We start from the raw sequence: 23,266 nt of genomic DNA, 5'->3' as shown, positions 1-23,266 counted from the left end.
TACCATAATCTATATGGGATTAGAAGATTTCAAACAAAGTAAGAATGATTATCTGATTAAGAAGAAAAAAAAAAGTTATCCTTCAAAAAACAAGAGTATAACATTCAATTTACGATTTTTAAAATTTAATTATTAAAATGTAAAAGTTTTAAAATATAAATATTTTTTCCATATTAATATTTTTGCTCTTCGTAAAAATAATATGTTAATAAAAAAATTATTTTATATGAAATTTTAATTTTGAATCATAATGTATACCAGTAAAATAGTTTTGAGAAAATATTTAATGTCTTCACTTATTTGTAAATAATTTTATATAAAAAACGACACTCTCTTGATGTTATATATATAATATATATATTTTTATTTGAAATTTTTTTTAATAAAAAAATCATGTTATATAACATATATACATTAAGGTTAGTTCATATTTTTTCTAATAGTATAATAAATATCTTACTTTAAACATTATAAGTCAATTTAATTTTTTTGTAAGTTACTAATAGAAATGTAATATGTAACACTACATTAGTATTTATACATTGCACAAAATAATTTTTTTACGTTAGTAAATTTTTCAATAATCGATACACTTTTGTCATCACTAATAATAATAACATTACCGATATTCATAAAATATGAGTATACTTTAATTATGTTAGTATTTTACTATTTTATCATTAATTGTACTATATTATTATTATTATTAACAATATGGTACTAACATACTAAAATACTAACATTTTTATGCATTAAGGCTGTAAATAATATTTTAAAAGTTTTTACAATTTTGATAATTAAACTTCAAAAATATCAAAATTTGACATTAAACACTCAAGAGTTTGACTTTCTCACATAGTATTTACTTGTACTTAATTTAAATTATAATCATACTAATGACGTTGTTTATATTTAAAAATAATTTCCTCATATTACTTATTGACTAAGGTTGTATTTATTTATTAGATTTTTCAAATTCAAAAGACTATGTTGACAAACAAAGGTTTTGCTATTATATGGGGGAATGTGGATTTGGTTTGAAGAAATCTATTTCTTATTTCTAAACTTGTGCTACTTCTAATAGACAAAATTTAATGAAACAGTTGTTCATGGGAGATAAAATTCTAAAACGATCAAACATGTAAGTGGTAAGTTTGTGGGTACATATCATTTTTCTCCATTTTGGCATATTAAAGTAGACAAACATCTGGGAACTGCATGTGAGTTGATCCAAACTCCAACCTAATAAAATGGCAACTTGAGTGGCACATGAAGTGGTATTAGCTATTATTTGATCTATTATTCCTGCCACATGAGAAATGTTCTTCACCACCCTGCCTAACCTATATACAGCTTTTGATTTTCTCACCACGAAAATCCTATCGCAGTAAAGTAATTAATGATCAAACACACTGAAACCAAAAGATAAGCTAAAGCATATATCTTCAGTAAGAAGTAAAAAAATAATTATCTAAAAAATATATATAAAAAGAAGATAACAAAATTGGGTGAAGGAAGACCTCAAAAGTACCAATCAGATGCACAAGAATTCTCAGAAGATTCATGAAATAGTTAAAACTCAATAGAGTTATGAGAATTAGAAGAGGGCAATTTGGTAAGGCACATTTTTGATGCTTCAAGAAAAGGATTTACAGCGAAATATCGTAAGGGTTTAGCGAAATATGTCTTGCAGGAAGAGTTTGAGATCTCCGTTGAGAATATCAAAAGCCATCATCTTGTCCACTGCATTCTACATTCAGTTCATGAATTAAACTTAGCCTCTCTACAGTAAAAAAAATTTGCCTAAAAAAAATTTGCCAAATTTTTTTCTTAAAGAAAGTAGAATGTATGGTAAATTGTCTTTGATATAGCATTATATGCCTTTGGTTAAAATGCATACAAACATAAGGTTAGTAAGATTGTATTGCAATGTATTTAAAAAAATTTTTGTTCTTGAAATAAATTTTTTAAATTCAATATATTTTTTTTTGAAAAATATTTATGTTAGTGATGCCAGATAGTATTAGAGAAAATTAATGGAGATTGAGTATTTTATCTCCTTTTCAAAAGTTCAGGGGAACGTTGAACAAAAGAATAAAAAACCAGCTTAAAAGCCACAATCAAGAGCAGATATTATTTTAGAATGTAGCTTCTTAAGATATAGATGCATACTTTGTATTGTTGATCTTGTAATGATATATTCTCATTACATGATCGCTCAACATAGTTGTCACTCCCAAAAGCATCCAATACGATTGCTGCCCTCTTGATCACTTCCTCCGGGATACCTGCATGAACGATGAAAGTCATTTAGTCAGAAAATTGAACAGTTAAAGATCCTTCCAAGGTTTGGACTCAAATAATACCAAAATCATAGTATGAGAACACATAATGCAAGTTTTGAACCTACACCAGCAACCAAGATCCGCAAACCATATCAAAGCAACCGTTCAGGATCTCAGGAAGAGTCAATCATAAGTCAATATCACGTTGGAAAAAAATGAGGCATATAGAGGAGCAAGAATTACTGAGGTACACAATTATTCTACACTTGCTACCCATGCATAAACCTACAACAGATGCCTGTTACTAATGAATGCAAAGGGGTAGAAAAGGACTACAGACTGTTGGCTGATCACAAACTTCTCTCTCTGATATAATTCCCATTGATCTATTGTAAATGGACCAGAAGCACCTTGATCTATAATTTTCAGATTACAACTGAAAAATGTGGTCCTTCGTAACTATTTATGAAGCAAAACATATTTAAGAAGAAAATGATATAATTACTTATAACTGCACCAAGAAATTTTATTGTCATTTCTTGTTCTGTTATTTGAGCTACTCTTTCACTGAATTTAAATAACCATAAGAATTTTGCTTGATATCAGGGAGATTTCGAGTGTACCAGCTAGTAATGCACAGTGCAGACCTGCAGAACATGAAAGAATACGCATGATTCTCAAGAACTTCCAAAACAGATTTCTGCATATACAAAAGGAAAAACATACTCACCATAACTAAGAGGTGCGTATCCAGGAACTAAGCTGCAAAGAGGGTGAAACACTGTATAAATATATTTTTTAAGCGCTGACATATAGACATATATTCAAGGATTGCAACTACCCTCTTGCATTGTTATTAAACATTGACCAAATATAGCATTCACGTGGAAGTCACAAATAAAATCTAACGGTGCATCTTCTTTAGAGGAACGGATTAAAAATATCTGTAGAGTGCATTGTAGATGTATTTTCTGAAAACATGCAGTGGAAGTTTTTCTCGAGGAATATGAGCTCATTTGATACTGTTCCGGGCTTTGTATCTAATTAGAGGACCCACTAGAGTCAAATCCTAGAGCAAGCAAGTTGCTTGCTTCTCATTTTTTCAACCTTATAATTGATGATGAGGTTTATCTAAGAGAATCTCCAATCTTTTAGAGATAAACTCTTTGGATTAATAGCTTGATTATTTTAGTTATAATAATATATGTATTTATAAAGAAACTAATTAAGTTGGATATCTATTACAATTCTAGGAATGATAATCCTAGTTTTATTTAAGTCCTATCTAAATCTAATTATAGTTCTAGGAATCCTAATCCTACTTTATTCTAATTTTCTAATCTAATTAATATAAATTTTTAAATACTTCTAACTCTCATTAGTGCTTCAATGAAACTAACTTCCACTAGACTCAAACTTCTTTCTTTTTGCTATTTCTGTGGGTCCCAAGTCCTACTATTTTCTATACTGTGACATTTCTTGCCTCCTTGAACTGAAGCTTGTTGCGAGCACCAAAGTGGAATATTTTCTCGTCCCTCGCTTCATCCTCAGCTCTTACCTCATCATTCTCAAATTCCAACCAAAAAAACCTTTTTACACAAACATACTGTAACAAAAGATTCATTATAGTTGAAGTGTAGGCCCTTCTTCCTGTCTTCCATCTCGTTCTTACTCAATTTCTTGAAAATGGTAGGTTGGTGTTGCTTTTATCCTTGATTTCCATTGATCACCCCTTCTCTCATAGAGTCTTGCCAAACTCATAACAGTACTGATATCAGGTGGCTATTGTAGCTCGACTTCAACAGTCATATATTCTTGGAGACCACTGACAAAGATCTCAACTTCTTGCTCAAAGATGAGGGCAGATGCAAACAGTGAAAGCTGCTCGAAACGTCGCCACTACTTGGCAACTGTTCCATCCTACTTCAATTTAACCAATTCTCCCAATTTATATATGTGTATCAGGAGGTCAAATCTAAGGTTATGGTAAGATTTAAATTCTTCTCAAGAAGGCTCTGATTGGTCTCCTTCCAACTTTAGGGACTATAGCTGTGCATTATATTCAAGGTTGAAAGAAGCTAAGCCCACCTTGTCTTCTTCAGCAGTCCTTCGGTGTTGAAACAAGTGCTTGGACCTATTAATCCACTGCAACATATCAACTAAGCCATCATATCTAGGAAAGTTTAGCTTTGCGAATCACAGCACCATACTTCCACATTTTATATTGTTGTTGGAGACACTAGCTTCTTTTCTCTTCTTTTTGTTGAACTAGTGGTGTTGGCAATCTCCCTCCTTGTAGCTGACAATTCCTGGTATAAGCTTTCAACCTAAGTAGCAAGCTCATACTGCCTCTCTCTTGAGCAGACATGATCCTCCTGGTATTGCTTCATGAATGTCTCTAACTGTTGTCGAAAACTCTCCTCCATAACCACCGGCTCTAATACCAATTTGATAGGTCCCAGGCTTCAGATTTGGTCATGGAGCCTGTTAGTGTGAAATCTTGGAGCCAGCAAGTTGCTTGCTTCCTAGATTTCCTTGACCTATGTGAGGTTCGTCTAAGAGAACCTCCGATCTTTTATAAATAAACTCTTTAAAAGAATAGCTTGATGATTTTATTTATGATAATAGATATATTTAGAAGGAAACTAATTGAATTAGATCTCTATTACAATTCTAGGAAGTGTGTCCCAATTTTATCCCAAATCCTAATTTACATCTAATTATAGTTCTAAGAATCCTAATCCTAGTTTATTCCAATTTGTTAATCTAAATCTAAATCAAAATCTAAATAATTAATATAAATATTTAAATAATTTTAATTCGTATTAGTTCCTTAAAGATCCTACTTGACTTAAAATCCATTCTTTTACTGCTTCCCTGGGTCCCACATCCTACTATTTTATGTATTATAACTTCGCTTAATTACCAATAATGAACACAATGAAGCAATCTATCAGCATCCTAAACGTCATGTAGAGGCAACAAATCATATACCGATATAAGAAAACAATATCTTCAACATCTGTAGAATTGGTGTCAGGCCTCAGCACACTCATGGTGTAAAAATTGACCTTCTTGGACTGAAATTAATCAGAAACACTGCTTCAGTTTTTCAATACAAGAGATTTGGAAGTGGTGAGAGCTTAAGCAGAAATAAGACAATACTTTTGGCAAGAAACTCTCATTAAATAATTCAGTCAAGTGAGTGCACATGAGAACCTGAAAAGCAGTAAAGATTAAGGTCCTCAATACATAAAATTAGTGGAAAACAATATTAACATAAGAGCAAGAAGTGTCAACAGTCAAGGACCACGCTGAAAGATCTCTTGAAGGATTTGACTGGAAAATCAAGGGAAATTGAATGGTATACTCAGCAGCCAGACTAAACTTCACTAATAGCAGGAGGCCTTACCTTCGGAGGATCATCATTTGTAGCGAACTGATTAATAATCCCACCAAGCAGGCCAACGCCATCTGATTCAAACATTGACAACATCTAGCAATGAACATAAATGCAAAAGCATACCCAAATATAGAAAGCTATATTCAGCATACCTTCTGTAAGAGTTCCTTTACCAAATTCATCCAAGAGGCATAAAGATCTTGAAGTTGCCTGCCTGTGAGATTTACCAACATTAATAACTTCAAAATAAGGAAATAAAATTATATGAATAATAGGTCAAATGCATCCATTGTGAAAGTGTAAAATAATCAAACAATCAAGAGCAGAAAAAAAAACAATACAAAATAAGTGGTCCAATCAACATGACCCTCCACAGGAAAGATTGTTCACATAGTGAAGAAAATTAAGTTTAACATCGTAAGGGTTTCTCTCACACTCAAACTCTCAATTGAATAAACTCAATACTTAATCTCATAAAATATTGAACTGAACTATTTTTGAGCAAGCACACACATCCAGCAAATGCAAAATGCCTAGTACTCCACAGTGTACACCTAGAGAAGACACTTGTCCATTCTGTTATATTGAAAGTCTGTTTTACTAGTACCCATTCTAGATACACATCATAACAATATTGAAATAGCTCCAACTTGAGTGCTCCAAATTGCATGCACAACTTTATAAGTGTCTGGGCTATGCAAAAAGAAAGGTTTATCCCACTGAAAAACAAAAGGAATCGTATGAGATAGGTATCTCAAACTATGACTTGTTAACGTATTTCAATGAAACCACTTTCTTCAGACTTGTTTTGATATACCTTAGCATCATCCCCACTTGATGTAGATCTATCATAAATGTCGATTGCTCTGCAGTCATAGACTTGCTTCCTACTGCGCAGAATATCCTGCAAAAAGAACTGCATACCTGTCATCCAGATAGAAATATATAGTTCTAAAATATTTCACGAGCATGATGAATGATACCTGTCAGTCAATCCAACTGTTGCAGAATCTGCAGGTACAAAACTTCCAATGTGCGAAAGGAAGACAATTAAAGCCACCTGAAAATGGAGGCTAATCCTTTAAGCATCAATCAATCTACACTCAAGTTCTAAAGTAAAAGGAAGGAGAATAAATGGCCAATTCTTATGCCATATTACTTAAAATTGGATAAGTTACACATATTGAACTGAAGATAAAATGTCAATGCAGGCACTAAAACAAATTTTACCCCCTTTGTTCTTTCTATAATAGAAAAATGATCAAAACAATTTGATACATGCTTAACCAGGGATGCTTTGAAAGATTTAACATAAGAAACAATTTAACAGACCTGGAAGACTCAGAAAAATACGTACAAAGATTGCAAGGAGGGGAGAGCAAGAGAGAGAGAGAGAGAGAAAGAGAGCGCAATCCTAGAAGAGTGAAACTACCTGCTTTATGTAAATACTTTTCCCTGAATAGTTTGGACCTGTAATGATACTAATCCTACCTGAAATATGACAACCCTGAAGACCATCAGTATGCCCAAATTAAATAGGTCTTTCTATCAGTTAATTCCAGACCTTTATACACTGCAATTTCATGACTTAATTGATGATTCCATTTACCTTCATCAAAAAATTTTGTATCATTGGGAATAAATGTGTCTACGGCCATTTCCTGCAAAACATGTCTGGAAAAGTTGCATCAACAGCTTGTTAATCCTTTTGTTTGTAAATGATATGATCTTTACCCCAAAAGGGCCAATCAAAATGGATAATGCAGGTAAAGCAATCAGTTATGACCTTCCACTTTGTATATCAAGCAGTGCTTCCATGGTTAAGATAGGCCTCACATATTTGTTCTGATGAGCAACCAGTGCAAGTGATAAAAGGCTAAATCAACATAAAAACATCATCATTTGTAATTAACTTTGGACAATGAGATAGAGACTTAATAAGGAGTACTGTGAGATGTAGAGAGATCGTTACCAGTCAAGTTCAGCAGTAAATTTTACAGCCTTGAGCAAATGCTCTGAGAATAAAAGTACATGGGATACCAAGTCCCTAGCAATTGCCCTTTCCATATCTTTAACAATGAACACAAGGATATAAAGCAATTTTAAATGACTACACAGATGGCATTGTATTAAAAGTATTACGCTTAAACTCAACTGACATGCTTGCATTCTAAGTCTCACAGTCGAAGAAACATGAAACTATCTTGTAAAGCTTACCCAGAATTTTATGATAAATATCTCCAAGAACGTTATCCAATTCTCTTGTCTTTGGCGTACGATAAAAAAATCGTTTTGTCTCTCCATCCACATCAGAGAACTACAATTCAGAACAGTTTTCTCAAGTAGGTATAAAGTGTACCTTAACTACATCATGTATCTATTTTGATTATATTGTAAAAAGATACCTACTGCAAATTCAAAGTCTTGGAGTTTCTCTATTGTGGTTTCATCAAGGTTTTCTTCAAATATACACATCAAGTACCCTACAAATGAAAAGGTAGGCAAAATGATTTGATGATCTTGGATCTTGTGGAGCTTATTGATGAAAAACAAGATGATCCTATAGCAACGTATTTCAATGCTAAGAGATACTTATATTATTGTTATTTTGATATATTATTAAGATATTAAGCTTGTTTAGAAATTAGTATCTATAAACTAATTAGTAATATGAGTTTATTATGTTCTCTTTAGTTAGGATGCTATTTAGTTATTCTTTATAATAGGTTACTCAATTAATTAGTTTATTTTCCTATTTAGTAGAATTTTAGATAGATTTAAAAATTTCCAGTTAGATTGTGTTTTTTGACCTGTAAATAGGCTACTCTATTTTAATTATTTGATAGACTATTCGTGTGATTGTTATACAAATATTGAGTCACTGATTTAATTATTAAGATTAAAAATCTCTAATCTTGGTTCTTAACATATTTTTTTGAAGATTATACTCAATCTCTCTTTGCTTACATCTATTGCTATCAAGCTACCATAATTTTTGTTCAAACATTCACGACTACCACCAATACAGTAGCATCACGAACACTAAAGCAGCACTAAGGCAAAACAGTAATTTTAATTCATCATGCAACAGTACACAAATGTTCAAGAGTCAAAACAAAGAATGCCAGCCACACATTCGCTAGTTGCCACCCCAACCATTAATAGCAGAAGACACAAACCAGCCTACCCATCAGGTCTCAGCCCTTAACTTCACTAGGACCTGCTGCACATGCTGCTTGAAGTTGCTCTTGCTGCTTCCTTGCAGAGATCCATCAGTTAAGGTAACACCAACAAATAACGGACACCAGATCTGAAACCAGGGCCTCTAGATGACTTCCTAGCCAGACTGATGATAAAGGACCACAGGAAGCAGGTGTGACTCTCACCCGCTGACCAATATACGTTGGTTTCAGAATTTTGAAGCCTACGTTGACTGTTTTAGAGCGGTTTGACTTTATCTGGTTTGACTTTTCATGTGTAAGGCAACTTCAGGTCAATTCTCAATGTTGTCAGCCAGGTTTGTAAGATTTTTTGGGTGTGTTTTTCCATTTTTTGAGATTAATTTGGTCGAGTTCGTGTTCTATACTCAGTTTTTTGGAAGACTGAAAAATTGGGCAAGTGAGCTAATGTTTATTCAAAGCTATTTGATTTAAAATATATGTTAAGCCTTCTGATTAGATTGGTGGAAGAGAATGAACACAGTGCTAGTAGCGTTATGACGTCATGCATCAAAGGGCTTGAACAATGGCTTATGGACATTAGTTATATTCCTACTAATCGCTCCTCATTCAACTGGTAAACTTCTTTATCTTTAAACCAAGTATTGTCCCTTAAAATTATAGCAAGATCTATCTAAGTCATTTGAAGATGCACTTTGTCCATTATTAGAGCCTTAGTCAGTAATCAACTTCTCAAGTACCCAAATACCAACGTGAAAATTTTAAGTTGCTTATTTTATATATAAGCTAACTAGAATAGCTGCACCTAATGTTCTTTATGATGATCCACAGATGGAAAAAGAATTTGAGCTAATTGTTTCTATATTTAAAATATTAAGTGGCAGAACAAGGAAATCACATGTTGGAGAGATTTTAACTTATGCAATGGTTGCAAAAATTAAAGTACATCTGGTGATACTGAATCTTGATTATAAAGAATTAAATATAGAAATGTTTAAGCACTTTCTAAAGCCTTTTGACCTCAATGGAAGAATGTTTTCTCATACATGAAAGCATTATGAGCATTCTTTTACAAGAAAGTGATAACATCTCAGTAGATTATAAAAATTAAATATAGAAATAATCAAGCACTTTCTAAAGCCTTTGGACCTGAAGGGAAGAACGTTTTCTGATACATGAAAGCACTATGAACATTCTTTTACAACGAAGTGAAAACATCTCAATAGATTTGTCCTCTCCACTCCTACATAGTGTTCAGAGAGTAGCAAAAAGATTTTGCCAATTGCTCATATGTTAGTAAAGAGAGTTCTTGAAACATGTACCCCCAGAAAACTTAAAATATCTCTTATCCACACAATAAAATCTTTAAGTATTCCCATGCAGGATTACACTGATGCAGTGACCACCATCTGCCACAACCTATCTCTTTCTAGAAGTAAGATGATGTCGCTACTATTGATGATCTAACTCATGAGGATAAATGAGGTAATCGAGGACATCATCATTGACCATCCAATTAATGATAACAACTCAAGGGAAGAAGTATTCAAAAAATTGGGAAAGACATTCTGACTTCTACTTAACAAATTGAGTCAACCCTAGTGATATTTTTTCTTTTGAAAGAAGTCACCTAGTGACAAACCTCTCGATTTAGTTATAAACATTAATGTTGTTAAGGTTGAAGCTTATTACATTCCTATTAAATGGAAGAAAGAAACCCCACCTCAAGATACTGTCCTAAAAATTTCTTTGGCTCCTACGAGTAATAAAGGAAACTTGGTGATTCGTATTCTTATAGATCATATCATTTCTAATAGGTTCACTGCTTTTTGGAATCCTTAATATTGAAAGTATTCTTATTTTCTCATGACAATTGCCAGTTTTGCAGGCTTTAATTGTCAGGAAAATAAATTTTAAATTTAATATTCTTTCTACTTGAACATTTTAAAGCTTGATATTGAGGTTTCACTGAGTGGAGTATAATGATGCAGAACGAGAAAATCCTAAAATTTACATATTTCAGTAGTAAGAGATACTTATATAATTATATTGTGGACTTATCAGTAATATGAGTTTATTATTTCCTGTTTAGTTAATCTATAGTATCCTCTTTTTATTTGACAGAATTACGAGATAGAGCTAAAAAATTTTATTTTGTTTGTATTATGATACCTATAAATAAATTATGTTAGTTCAGTTATTTGGTGACTATTTATATGATTATTATCCAAATATAAAGGTATTAATTTAGTTATTAAAATCCGAGATATCCAACTTTTCCAAGTATTGTGCTCAATCTCTATTTTTCCTACACTATTGGCACTATAGAAAAAGTTATCAGATATTGAAATGAGCAAAACAGAATTTTTTTTTTTCTTATAGGAGCAAAACAGTATTTGCTATACCATTTTCTTCCATTTCTCATATGATATGAATACCAGGAACTGTTAACACTCATGTTGAACAATATACTAAGAAACCTCATTGAAAAATTATATTTTAAAATAAATTTATAAATTTAGAGACCACACTGTGACAAGAAAATTTTAGGACTAAATCGCAATATAACTTCTAGTTCAGGGATTAAATTGGTAATTTACCATAAAATTTTCCATATATATGGCAGAAGACTAACCTATTTGATGTATATAAAAGATACAGGGATCAAGCTTTGATTTAAAGAAATGAGGAAATTCTGCTACCTGCACTGATGAAACCTGCAAAGAACTATTACAATCAAAAGAGATCTAAAGGTAGCTTAAGTTTGATGTATGAGAGATTTGCATAATAAGCACCTCTTGCAGGAAATCTGGCAATTCCTCATATATTTGCCTCAGCTCATCCAACTATATATGCCAATGAACAGGAATTGAGGACAATGTACAATTGAAATTTTGGGCTTTAAGTTTCTCAAAAAAAAAAAAAAAAAAAAAGATTTCAGGCTTTAACAGCAGCAAAAATTCAAGAAACCTAATGCTACGAAGCCTTAAAGATTTAAGCAAAAACACCCCATCATCTCTGTACTAAATTCAATGGTAAGTTTCCGTGGAACTAAATCATAGCATTAGGTTTCCATGGAACTAAAAAGGGAAAGAAATGATGAAACATACCAAAAGAAAACTTGTCACTAATGTCTAACCTCATCACAGAATCCGTCTTTCACAATTGTCCCGTAACCCTTCTCTTTACTTCTATTCACATCAATGACACCAATTACCTACAATATACATAGGAAAAATTGGAAAAATAAAAGACAAACTTAAGAATATGACTTATACAAGGAAGAACAAATAGCTGAATAGGCTAGGTTATCACAAGAGAAAACCAGATGCTTCCATTCTTTCAAAACTTCAAGGACACAAAGGAGAAGGTAAAAGAATTGCAAGAGATTTAGAAAAACGAAAACAGCTATTAGAATGAGGAGATAAAAGATATATAATGGGGATTCAAACAGCCAAATGCAATCACATTGTTAACAAGATCTTCTCACATAATGCGAATGGCTCTTAGGTAGCCACCGAGGTTTTTTATAACGTACTGCAAGCTTTGTTTTGCCTTTCTGATAAGAAACAATTTTTCTCAAGTCATATTAGCCATTCCCAAGACCTCATCCAAACTCAGATCACGAATTATTGGATAAACTCTTCCATTCAGTATATATAGCCTAAATTTTTATATTCAAAATTTTTTAAATAAAATAAAGCAGAAACAATAGTTCCAAAGCCCAGGATCTAGTTATAGGTCTGTTAAGACCAAAATAAACAAGATTGCTTCTGGTTTCTTCTTCCTTTTCTACCTATGATGTCTACTTGCTAGGGTCATTTAAAAAGCCTACAATCTCTTTAGGTTAGAGTATTTAAAAAACTTATTAAACTTTCCATATATCTTCTATTAACAATCTTGCAAGGCATAGGAATTACAGAATAACTGCCTCCTTAAGGCAACTTCCTCCCTTAGAATAGCATACAACATAAGTGTGATACACTAAATTATTTAATACATAAAACTAACCTAGGACACTTGGCAATTCATACACACTTACTATATAAGATATCTTCCTTACAACAATAAAATTACTAGAAAGTAGAAATACTTAGAAAATCACTAAGTTATCTTCTTATGCTTCCCATGTAAAAACCTCTTGTACACTTGAAGTTTGAAATCTGTTTTAGTCTCGTGATGAGCCATAACAAAATGATTGCTTGCATATGCCACTATGTAGAAGTACATGTGTAAGCGTCATGTCAGAAAATAATTGTCACTTTACAGTATTTACTTTTTCACCAAAAGAAAAGGATGGAACACGTGAAACAGGTATCTTTGGAAAAGCAATAACTTTGTTCTCATTGTCCATTAGAACAGCATAGTATGATAAGAAGGACTTTATTCCAGTGAATTGCCATGGATGTTAGATCAACTAACCAATTCATAAATGTAAGCTAGCTCCGTTGTGATGCATAAACTGGCCTGCAAAATGGTTAGGACCTTTTGAAACAATCACATATAGAAACACATGAAAAACTTGGGAGGTGCACAATAGTATGTAAATGCAGTTGGAAAGATAGTAGGACACCTTTTCAACAATATCTAAATTCAAGTGATTCACATGCTCCTGAAGACGTTCCGAAATGCCAATCTCAAATATTTTGCGGATATGCAAGAGAGAACCAATACTCTACACACAATGAAATTCTGTATGTTACATGGGCCAAAATTCTCCTCGTCCTTCTGAAACTCCAGATTGGTTCAATTAAACTATGTGAACATACTTTCTGCTGCGATTAGAATGTAATTCATTTTAGCTAATAGACTAATGTGTGAAACACCATGAAATTTTGTCACTTCAGAAATTAGGGAATTGAAGAACATCAAGTTCTGCAAAAGTTGTTCAAATGAAAACAACACTCAACCTGCTCCAATATATTTCATGACTAAAATGTAGAATTGATTTTATTGTTTCAACTAATTCTGTGGTTATCAGAGAGGACTCCATCACCTTTGCATGCATGTGTTAGAATTGAAGTAATAAAACTAGATCTAATCTACCTTCAAAAAGGCTGTCCAGTCACCACTTGTACAGACGGAACTTGGAGAATTGAATTTCTTGCATCACCAAAAGAAATGCTTTTCAAACTTCAGAAAGATGAAGACAATACGAAACAGAAGTATCACAATAAACAGCCATCTCCAGGTAAAAAGACATGACAACTTGACTGATAATCAATGCAAACCACACATGGGATATATTCTTCTGATAAAAGCTACACACTACAGTAACAGTAACATGTTCTGATGCTAGATACCTTGAGTATGTGGGGAATATCCTTTACAGACTTCAATGTTTCACGCAATGAAACCATTAGTTCTTCAGAACAAAGGAAGAAGGATATCTTAACTTTGTTAAAGATGATGAGCTTTTGTTACAAGATTAATAATACAGGTAACTAATGGTTACATGTAACAAACCATCTGCACTCCATGATATGAAATTTTTTCATTTTGCCAATTATCTATTTGCACAATAGAAAGAGAAAATATAAAGGAAACTGCAGAATGGTATGTGCACACACACATTGTTGCCAATTACTTGTAATGTGACAAAGTACATATATATGGAAGTTTGCTAATATTTCTCATGCACCCTTGGTCTTCAGGCGGATCATCTACTAGCAAACTCCTCATAGAGGTGATGTCAATACCTTTTCTATTCTCTCCTAACTTGTGGCATGAATGGCCTCTGATTTAGGTTAACTGAGAGCAGTCATTACACAATTCAAAATGAAAGGATACTGCATTAAGACGAGCATTTACATTTTCAATCTCTAGAATAGGCCTGAGGAACCAGTTTCTGAAGCAGAAAAACTGAGGTGAGAGGTAAATGCAAGGAGTTATACCAGACCAGATTCCTAATTGAATTTACCTCAAAAGCCGTCTACCCATTGGTGTCACACACTGAATAGAAAGAATAAATTAGATCAGGGTAGGAATAATGACCACAAAAAAGGCTTACTTTGTGTGCTTACTTCCACAAACCTTATTCATCATCCCAAACACAGAGAACCTGCATACCCGCGAATCAATTTAGATCATATTTAGGGAAAAAATGAAGTACATTAAGTACAGTATTACCCTTCTTTTGCTCTGCCAATGCCCATATGACTTGGATGTTTGTCCATTTGAAATATCTGCAATGCTTCATGAGCAGCAGCATCAAGTTTAAGAAACTTGTTTCTATTATTTGTTGTAAGGAAATAAATGTAATTTGTATTCATGTTTTTCCAATTATAATTTGACGAGAAATGGGAAAAGGAAAACCAAACTACTGAACTACATAATTTTTTAACTATTATAGAGAAGAACATTAAAGGATACAATGAAATTTCTAGTATAGAATCAATTGTTATTGATGGATTCCCGGATTCCTTCTGCTCAAGAGTATCAACAATCCTTTCATTCTCTAAAATGGCAAGGAGGCCCCCGCTAGCACGAACTTGCACGTCACTCCCCATGTCCATCATAGAACTCAGCTTTTGTTCACAAATAAAAAGAACCAGATGTAAATAATGAGAAGAGCAAATCAATAAAGCTCAAGTTAGTAATTTTTAGTGCAAGGCTTGCAAAGAAATCTTACATTAAGGAAAGTTAACAATTAGCTGTCAAACTATTGCTATGCTGCAAATAGGACCCAAAATTTTTTTCACTACAATTTAGTTCCTAAATTTACAAAATTATTTCAAACATGCTTTTCTAATGAATTATTTTCGACAATGATAAACATTTTTTATGTCTTACTTGAGGGACATAAAAATGACTTAAAAAGTATAAAACTTCTACTTAGTGTGAATTAGAACTAGAAATTAGAAAGAAAATCCAAAAAAGATTATTGCAACCGTCTTCTTCTTTCCTAACATTTGTTATAATCTGCATAATTTAAATAAGAAATTAATTTTTCTCTTAAAGTGTCTTAAAGTTGATTCCAGTTGTTACAACTTTCAAAGCTAAATAGAAAACAAAATATGAGCAAGACAAAAATTATGTCATTTGTGTCAAAACTTTCACATTTGTATTTAAAAAAAAAAACGAAAAAAGCTTAGAAATGAAATTTTGTAAGTTTAAGAACTAAACTGATTGAAAATAACAACTGGCACCTAATTATAACATCACTGATAGTGTAGAAACTAAGAATCATAGTCTGTCCTACACAAAATGTTTAAGGGGCATCACAAATAACATTGAAAAATATAGATACTATTCACTAAAAAAGAAAAATATAGCATTATGGCAAAGTTAGAAGGTAAAAATCCAGCTGTTTACCATGCATTAGCCCATAACCAACTCATAATGATAGTACCAAAAACATTTATGATTGTCATGTTTATCTGCAATACAGGTAAAGTATGTGCAATCCCATAGGATAAAAATTTTATTGCGAATATGAAAATTTGTGAAGTCGCAACTTACATGAAAAATCCTCTCTTTGACGGTTAAACCATCTTCCATCCCTATTACTCGAAGATATGTCAATCTACAAAATACAAATAAACAATGAGGACGAGAGAGGGAAAAGGAAACCGATTATCAAACTGGGAAGTACCCTCCAGATATCAAACACATAAAATTTAAACAATCATGCTGCCTGGGCAACTAGCATATGAAAGCAGCTGCAGGACAAAATAATTAAATGAAAATCATAATTGGTTGATCGCTGCATGGTTTGAGTGGTTCAGCAGAAAGAATAGTAGAAAAACAGAAAAGGCAAATCAATTCTAGTAACTGACAGCCCCATGTTTCCATTAGCTGGTGGAATTGGCACGTAAGTTGCCCAAAAGTAAACACATTTCGTGGGAATTCTATTACATTTTAATGTGGAAGCCCTGTGAAAGAACTAAGTTGCACCTTATGTGGACATTAGACTTTGGGATGTTGTGGTATAGATTCGAAGTTCGGACCCTAATCTAAAAGAGGAGCTCATTAAACTCTTCAACCTTAGCATATACCTCAACTTTTGAACTTTTCCCATTTTATTTACTTAATATATCAAACAAAAGCCAGTATATTTATCAGATATGTAAGTAAGTACCTGTGCCATGCTTGCTCATAGCTGAATATTGTGCTCTTTACAAGCTTCACATTTGGAGCCTCAATTGTTCCATCTGCATAACTTTATAGAGTAAGCAGAGAACAGGCTGGTACTCAACATGCAACAGCATATAAGCAGCATACCATTTCGTTCTATAGCAGACAAAAAGGATTCTTCACTTTTAGTGCTTGTGTATATGATCAAGGGCTTGGCTTGATATTTTACTAAACCAGCACAAGGCAAAGATACATGAAAAACATAAATAAATTTAAACAAGAAACGTAAGAGAAAATCAACTAGAGAAGCAAAAAACAGTGCAAAAAGTAACCTGTATTAAACTAAAAAAAAGAGAGAACAAATACAAATTTCCAGAAAGCAATGTCACCGATATTAGTAATAGGATGGATGAAAGATAAATGAAACAGCATTCCTGAAGAAACATGAAACTCATACCCAGATCAATAAGGGGAAAGTCTGAGCTACTATCCTCCCAAACTTCCAGCACATGAAGTTGGCGAATACTTGTATCGTAATAAGCGACTCCAACTCTGGGTAGAAAGTTCCAATTTAGGACACTACCGATCAATATTTAAAATAAATGTGCAAAACAAGCATTGTGAGTGATTCCTCTGTTTAGATGCGCACTTCCATATTATCAACTTCGTAGCATTCTATTTTATTGGTTCTGATTTCTGATTCGCATATTTGTCACACATTCTTTTGCATTTCACTACCTCAACCACAAAGATTGATATATATCACTAAAGCTTCTTTACATTGCCCAGTCTCTCACGTAGAGACTTATATTTTTCATGACATGCCACAGATTATTTGTGAAGCTCATCAAGATACAAAAATGGAAATCAAAGCTCACCGATGACCCTGTAGTATGCATGCCATATAGACCTGCATAATTTAGATACAGGAAAGTAAATGGCTCGCCCTGGACAGAGAAAATCAACCATAAAGTCAATATGAACATAATAAACAATTATCCAACTGTTCAGAACACATTTCTTTGAAGCAGCAGCGGAAACCAGTACAGCGTGTAAGAAATAACATAAGAACATCTGCAAGGTATTCATCTAATAGCTTCCAAATCTATGAGACAATTCTATAACCAAAAAAAAGGTAGTCATTAAATGACCAAGGCCATCAATGGCGTGACCTCGATCATGCTTCGCATAAAGTAGAGATCACATGGTTAATTAACTAACAGAACAGTCACTTGGATACAAACTACACTGAAAAAAATTCTCTCGAATAGAAGGAATACACTCAAAGAATTGTCTGCATTTATTTGAACCAAAACAATCAGAAGTATATTCTCATTAGACATTATAAATTAAGATACGGTACAAGAGTATAAACGATACTGAGGAGCCAAAACCAGAGTCATAGATCAGAAGAGGCAATGCGAATCGCTTAAAAAACTGCAGGTCCCTCTCGATTCCTTTTTGCAATTATTCTATTTGAGAATGAAGCGTCAATATTAAACTTGAATTAAGTCAATCGGATTTCGTCATCATTTTTTTGAAAATGATAGAAATGCAGAATAAAACGAGTTCCGCTATTTTGTTCTTTCCGCTTCCCTGGCAACCAAACAGACGAAAAGCAAACGTGAAGAGAAAATGAAAAAACGGAGAATCGACCTGCGGCACAGCTTCGGTTTCGTCCATTTCCTCCATTTTTACTGCTCCAAATGAAAGAGAGAGACAGAGAGAGCAACGAAAAGCAATTTGAAGCAAGAAACAATCAGCGCGTGGTAGTATTTTGGAACTTCATTTTTTTGGGGGGTTGCATTTAAAGAGGTCTTTTCGCGCGCTGTACTATATTTTGGTCAACCACTCGTCTTCCATTGACCGTTTATATACCAGCCAGTTGACTACAATCATACAAGACGAATAAACGGAATAAACGGAAGAAGAAAAGGCTACGCATACCCGCACATCCCATAAACGCACCGGCTCCTCCAGGGACACCTATGGCCACATCTCCCGCAGTTAAACCGACTAAACATGACATTAACACAGAATCTCCTGCAGCATTGCCATCCAAAAGGACATCTGATTATGCAGAAACCGCAGTGATTAACATCCGATGAAACGTCGACGCATTGGTTCCGGCAGCACCGCACCCGAGCTCCCGGCGGGTGCTCTCCCCGCCTGCAAATCCACGGCCTCCATCTGCACCCTAGCTGCCTCTGATTAGAACGATGAAGACGATGACGACTTATCACTTGCTCAAACCACCGGGATGAACTGGTGGTGGTTGTCGGGTTTTGAGCCGGATCGCTTTTTGCTATCACGGCGAGTGATAGTACGAACAGTATAAGATGGAGACGAAAGGGTTGAGTAGTAATATCGCCATTTGAAGAAGAAGAAGTTGAAAAACAAGAAGGGGATCATCGTTGATGAATGTATATATATAAATATGAAACTAACTGGGTTAGATTATCTTTCTGAAATGTCTGGTATCCTGGGTGGAAACTTGAGACTGTTGAGGTGGGTTCATGTTTTTCCCGCTGCGGTAACAAAGAACAACTGAATCGTTGGCTTGTGGTTGCGGATGGCGGTGGCTGTTTTTGCCGATTGTGTGAGAAGACGGTTTTGCGTGACTTCGGTGCACCTAGGACTCTCGCGGTTTATTAACTGTTAGATTTCTATAAATGTGACAAAAAAAAAACATTAAATTAATTCTTAAAATTTTATATCTTTTACCATTTAGTTAATGATTTTTTTATTTACAGCTCTGAATTTTTTCAATTAATTATCTTCTATTTTTTAATAAAAATATTTATAAAATAAATAATTTTAGTTAATTAATTAAAAATTTATCGACAAAAATTTAAAATGAATTAATATGACAGTATATAGTAACAAAAAAATTTTATTAGGTAACAAGACTGTAAATTGCTTTAATTGTATTTAATGTACAAATTACGACCCTCATAATTGTATAATCTCTGCCAACCAAAATATACACAAATTATTTCAGTTATCTATATATATTTTAAAATCATACATATATAAATATCTATATATAAATCATGTACAATTATTAAAGATATAATTTTTTTTCTCAACAATCATTTCTTTTATTGTTATAATTAAAAATATAAATAACCAAAATAATTTTTTACAAATAAGCATGGTCTAAAATTTTGAATTTGATCCGATAATAATGGAAATTAAAAAAAGTATTGGAAAATAACTATTTAATGCTGTCAATGTTGATTTTTTTTTTTTGGGGAAGTGCGATTTTTAAATTCATGATATAATTATTAAAAAAATATTATTATAAACTGAAACTTATACCTTTAATTGCTCTTTTAGTTTGATGACCATTAGATCCACATATTGCTGTCGGGTATTCTTCTTGCGCAGATCGGACGATCCAAAGTAATCGAAGATGTCATTGCTACCAATCACAATGATGAAGAGCGATTTAGAAAGGTGCGCTGCGTAGCAGGGGATCCTACCCGCTCAACCAAGGCGCCATAAATATACGTATAGTAGCAGTGGTATCGTTTAACTTTCATAATATAAAAACAGATTCGGATCAAAAGCTCACAAGCGGGGATAGCTCAGTTGGGAGAGCGTCAGACTGAAGATCTGAAGGTCGCGTGTTCGATCCACGCTCACCGCATTTTTAAAATAACCATTTTTGATTGAATTGAAATCTGGGCTTTCTACTTCGTGGGCTTTTTTCTTTTTTTTTTTTTTTTTAAAGCAGTTTGTTTAAAGAGAAGCAAATTACTAATTTCAAATTTTCAATCAAGAAATTGCTTTACTAATGAACCGACAAAGTAATTTAAAAAATAGATAATAAATTTGTTACATAAATTTAAATTATTAAAAAATAATTAAACGGGTTATATTATTATCCTATATTTTGTATATGGTCATACATACGAGTTTGGCGCTCAGGCAGCCGCCCTATTCTCAACCCACTACTTCCAACAAAAGATTATCTGAGAAAAACAAAAAAGTTTATTCTAAAAGTTAATAATTGAATTCGCTCTTTTGTTAGTTTATATTAATTTTGTAATAGTCAGGTATGTAAGGGAGTAGGATAGACGGTTGGGATGAGTATAATCAACGGTTAGGATGTGAAGTTGGGTGGAGTATAAAATGGCATCGGGCAGAGAGAGGAAGAAAAGAGAGGGGAAAAAAAGGAAAAGAGGAAAACCATAAGAGTGCGGGAGAGAGAGAGAGAGAGAGAATTGCGAGAGAGAGTGATTGGAGGCGAGTGCGGGAGGCGATTGATCGGAAGTTCTGAAAGAGGTGAGGTCCCGGTAGATTTGGTGAGAGAAGAGTATGAAAGCAAGAGGTAAGAAGAATTTGGAGTTTTAAAACTGATTTATGGCAATATGTATTGAATTTCTGTATTTCAAGTTAACCTATGGTTACAGGTGTAGGGAATATGGAGAAAGGAAATGCTTTGAGGCGGAATTGTATTCGGGAGTAGTAAACGGGGAAGAAGGTGATACATTCGTGAGCTATAGGGGAGAGAGGGGAGTTCTAGTAGGCCGATATTTAGGGATTTCATTGAGTACATAAGGAGGAGGATTAGAGAAGGTTAGAGGTGGAGTCGGCTAGGCTGTGGGGAGAGAGGACTGCTAGGAATGAGGGGAACTGAGCAAACCGAGAGATGAGGGAGACGGACAGGGATGAGGGCATCGGTTGGCCGACACTTACTGGTTCAGGTGTGTGTGTTTGGGAGGCCTTTGGCCGATACTTAGGGATTTTGGGGTGCCGATGTGGTGAGAAGGCACGTCTGTGTGTGTGTGTCCGTGGCCATTCAGTGGTCGATAGGTGCCTTGGCGTTTGCTGGTGCTCAAGGTGCCGATAGGGTGAATGAGGCACGTCATGTGTGTGTGGCCACTCAGTGGTCGAGATGTGGTTGTAGGGAAGCAGATGCTAGTGTGTGGAGGTGCCAGTAGAGTGAAGAGGCACGGTTGTGTGAGTGTGGCCCTTAAAGGGTCGATAGGTGTTTGGGAGCGTCTACTATTGTGGTGAGACAGTGGATGCGGCACAGGTGTGCGTGGGTGGCCTTTCAAGGGTTGTTACTTGCACAAGAGGTGCAGTGGAAAGTGGGTGGTGTGAATGTGGGAAAAAGAAATATACGGTTGAGTCTGGTGATGTCGAGTGGTGGTATTTGTGGGGGTTATTAGTTGTTTGGGTTGTTATGGTATTTGGTGTGGCAATGCTGTCGAACGGTTTGGGTGGGTTTGTGTTCTGTATAGGGCCATAATGGAATATTAGGTTAGAGTAAGAGGGGTGTCAGACTATGTCGACCAGTTGCAGGGGGCGAGGTTAGAGACAGTAGGTAGCAGATGGGAATGAGTGTGAGTGTGAGAGAAGCATGGGTGGAGATGAGGTGAAGTTAGCAGGAAGGAATGAGCAACGAGTGTAGAATAAAATGTTGGGAAGGGAGTCTAACAAATTGTCATATTTTAGTTTTAAATTCTAAATTATTCTTATTGGGATATGTATATTAATTACTTTCATTTTAAGATGCAGTGTAATAGAAATTGAAATCGAAATATTTAGTACGGGACTCCATACTTAAGAAGATAGAATAGTAGAATTAAAATTGATATGAAATGTTATAATTACCTGTGCTAAAACGATAGTTAATTCTCATGTGTTCTTTTGTATTCATTAGGTTAATTTTAGTTAAATATTGTATATTTTGTAAAAAATTGTGTTTACTTTATTGCAAGAGTTTTTACGGCATTGGTTGAGTTTTTTTCGATATAATATGTTAATATAGAATTAAAATATATTCTTCTCATTCCGCATGACTGGAAAGTAGTTTGGCACAAATTTATTATTAATATTTTTATTTACTCTTAAATTTTATTTTAAGTTTATAAAATGGAAAGTCCCCATCTCGTTTTATTTGACATAATTTAATATGATTCCTAAAAAAAGCAGAAATAAATTAATATGTTTATTTGGTTAAACTAAGTGCTATTCAATCAACCTGACAATTTAATATATATGACTTTGTTTTTTTTTTTTCTGTCATTCTGCGTAAAATTCTTATAACATTTATACAAAATGTTTTTAACTTTTTAAGTAAAACATGAAAAAAATCTAAAGGACAGTTTTTTTAAAAAAAAAAATAAAGATAATAGCCTAAAAAACTAGTAAATTTATACAAAATGATAAAAATCAAATCACGCTGACTAAATTGTCCAAAAACAGTTTAATAATTTGACTTACAATAAGATCAAACAGCCAAACTGTAACTTAACCTTGTTGTTAATAACATCTTCTACATAAAAAGAATAAGAATGACAATAATTTAT

General features: G+C 33.6%; 1 protein-coding gene, 1 long non-coding RNA gene and 1 other non-coding gene across 19 annotated transcripts; 2 read left to right on the top strand and 1 right to left on the bottom strand.

Moving 5' to 3' along the window:
- Window positions 1-1,426: 1,426 nt before the first annotated feature.
- On the bottom strand, window positions 1,427-19,594 carry MSH5 (MUTS-homolog 5). Of its 17 annotated transcripts, none has more exons than XM_088218608.1 (34): window positions 18,891-19,594; window positions 17,822-17,890; window positions 17,401-17,495; window positions 17,091-17,171; window positions 16,948-17,020; window positions 16,329-16,392; window positions 15,240-15,394; window positions 14,997-15,098; window positions 14,901-14,928; window positions 14,788-14,819; window positions 14,658-14,715; window positions 14,171-14,257; window positions 13,914-13,970; window positions 13,441-13,542; window positions 13,290-13,352; window positions 12,007-12,084; window positions 11,663-11,713; window positions 11,503-11,584; window positions 8,098-8,171; window positions 7,906-8,005; window positions 7,661-7,757; window positions 7,475-7,564; window positions 7,298-7,362; window positions 7,121-7,179; window positions 6,672-6,748; window positions 6,506-6,604; window positions 5,841-5,902; window positions 5,698-5,759; window positions 5,451-5,504; window positions 5,280-5,365; window positions 3,016-3,047; window positions 2,909-2,932; window positions 2,173-2,288; window positions 1,427-1,750 (listed from the first exon to the last, which is right to left on the bottom strand). In XM_088218608.1, the coding sequence occupies exons 2-34, from the start codon at window positions 17,857-17,859 to the stop codon at window positions 1,673-1,675; spliced, it is 2,421 nt and encodes an 806-aa protein (XP_088074734.1). In that variant the 5' UTR covers window positions 17,860-17,890; window positions 18,891-19,594; the 3' UTR covers window positions 1,427-1,672. The 17 variants fall into 17 exon arrangements, 13 of the variants coding, with proteins under 13 accessions (XP_088074734.1, XP_088074735.1, XP_088074729.1 ...); XM_088218609.1 differs by having other exon boundaries at window positions 17,822-17,853; XM_088218603.1 differs by lacking the exon at window positions 18,891-19,594 and adding an exon at window positions 18,600-18,884 and having other exon boundaries at window positions 17,822-17,853.
- A 928-nt stretch (window positions 19,595-20,522) lies between these two features.
- On the top strand, window positions 20,523-20,595 carry TRNAF-GAA (transfer RNA phenylalanine (anticodon GAA)). The gene has a single exon. It is a non-coding gene; the product is annotated as a tRNA-Phe (tRNA).
- Window positions 20,596-20,883: 288 nt separating this feature from the next.
- On the top strand, window positions 20,884-22,688 carry LOC110820851 (uncharacterized). The gene is made up of 2 exons (XR_002540962.2): window positions 20,884-21,279; window positions 21,362-22,688. It is a non-coding gene; the product is annotated as an uncharacterized LOC110820851 (long non-coding RNA).
- Window positions 22,689-23,266: the final 578 nt, after the last annotated feature.

The sequence above is a fragment of the Carica papaya genome, chromosome 4, assembly GCF_054855325.1.
Source record: "Carica papaya isolate Zhongbai chromosome 4, ASM5485532v1, whole genome shotgun sequence".
NCBI classification, from domain to species: Eukaryota; Viridiplantae; Streptophyta; class Magnoliopsida; order Brassicales; family Caricaceae; genus Carica; species Carica papaya.
The sequence above is the reverse complement of the archived record's forward strand: the minus strand, read 5'-3'. Positions and strand labels throughout refer to the sequence as shown.

What these genes read in the sequence shown, in the direction of transcription:
- MSH5 (XM_088218603.1), bottom strand. Translation starts at nt 18,635, where the DNA reads ATGGAGGAAATGGACGAAACCGAAGCTGTGCCGCAG. An exon ending in CTTTTATATACATCAAATAG is followed by an intron (nt 8,172 to 11,502) that starts GTTAGTCTTCTG and finishes TTTCATTTGTAG; the next exon opens with GGTACTTGATGTGTATATTT. An exon ending in ATGAGAGTTTCTTGCCAAAA is followed by an intron (nt 5,366 to 5,450) that starts GTATTGTCTTAT and finishes GATTAATTTCAG; the next exon opens with TCCAAGAAGGTCAATTTTTA.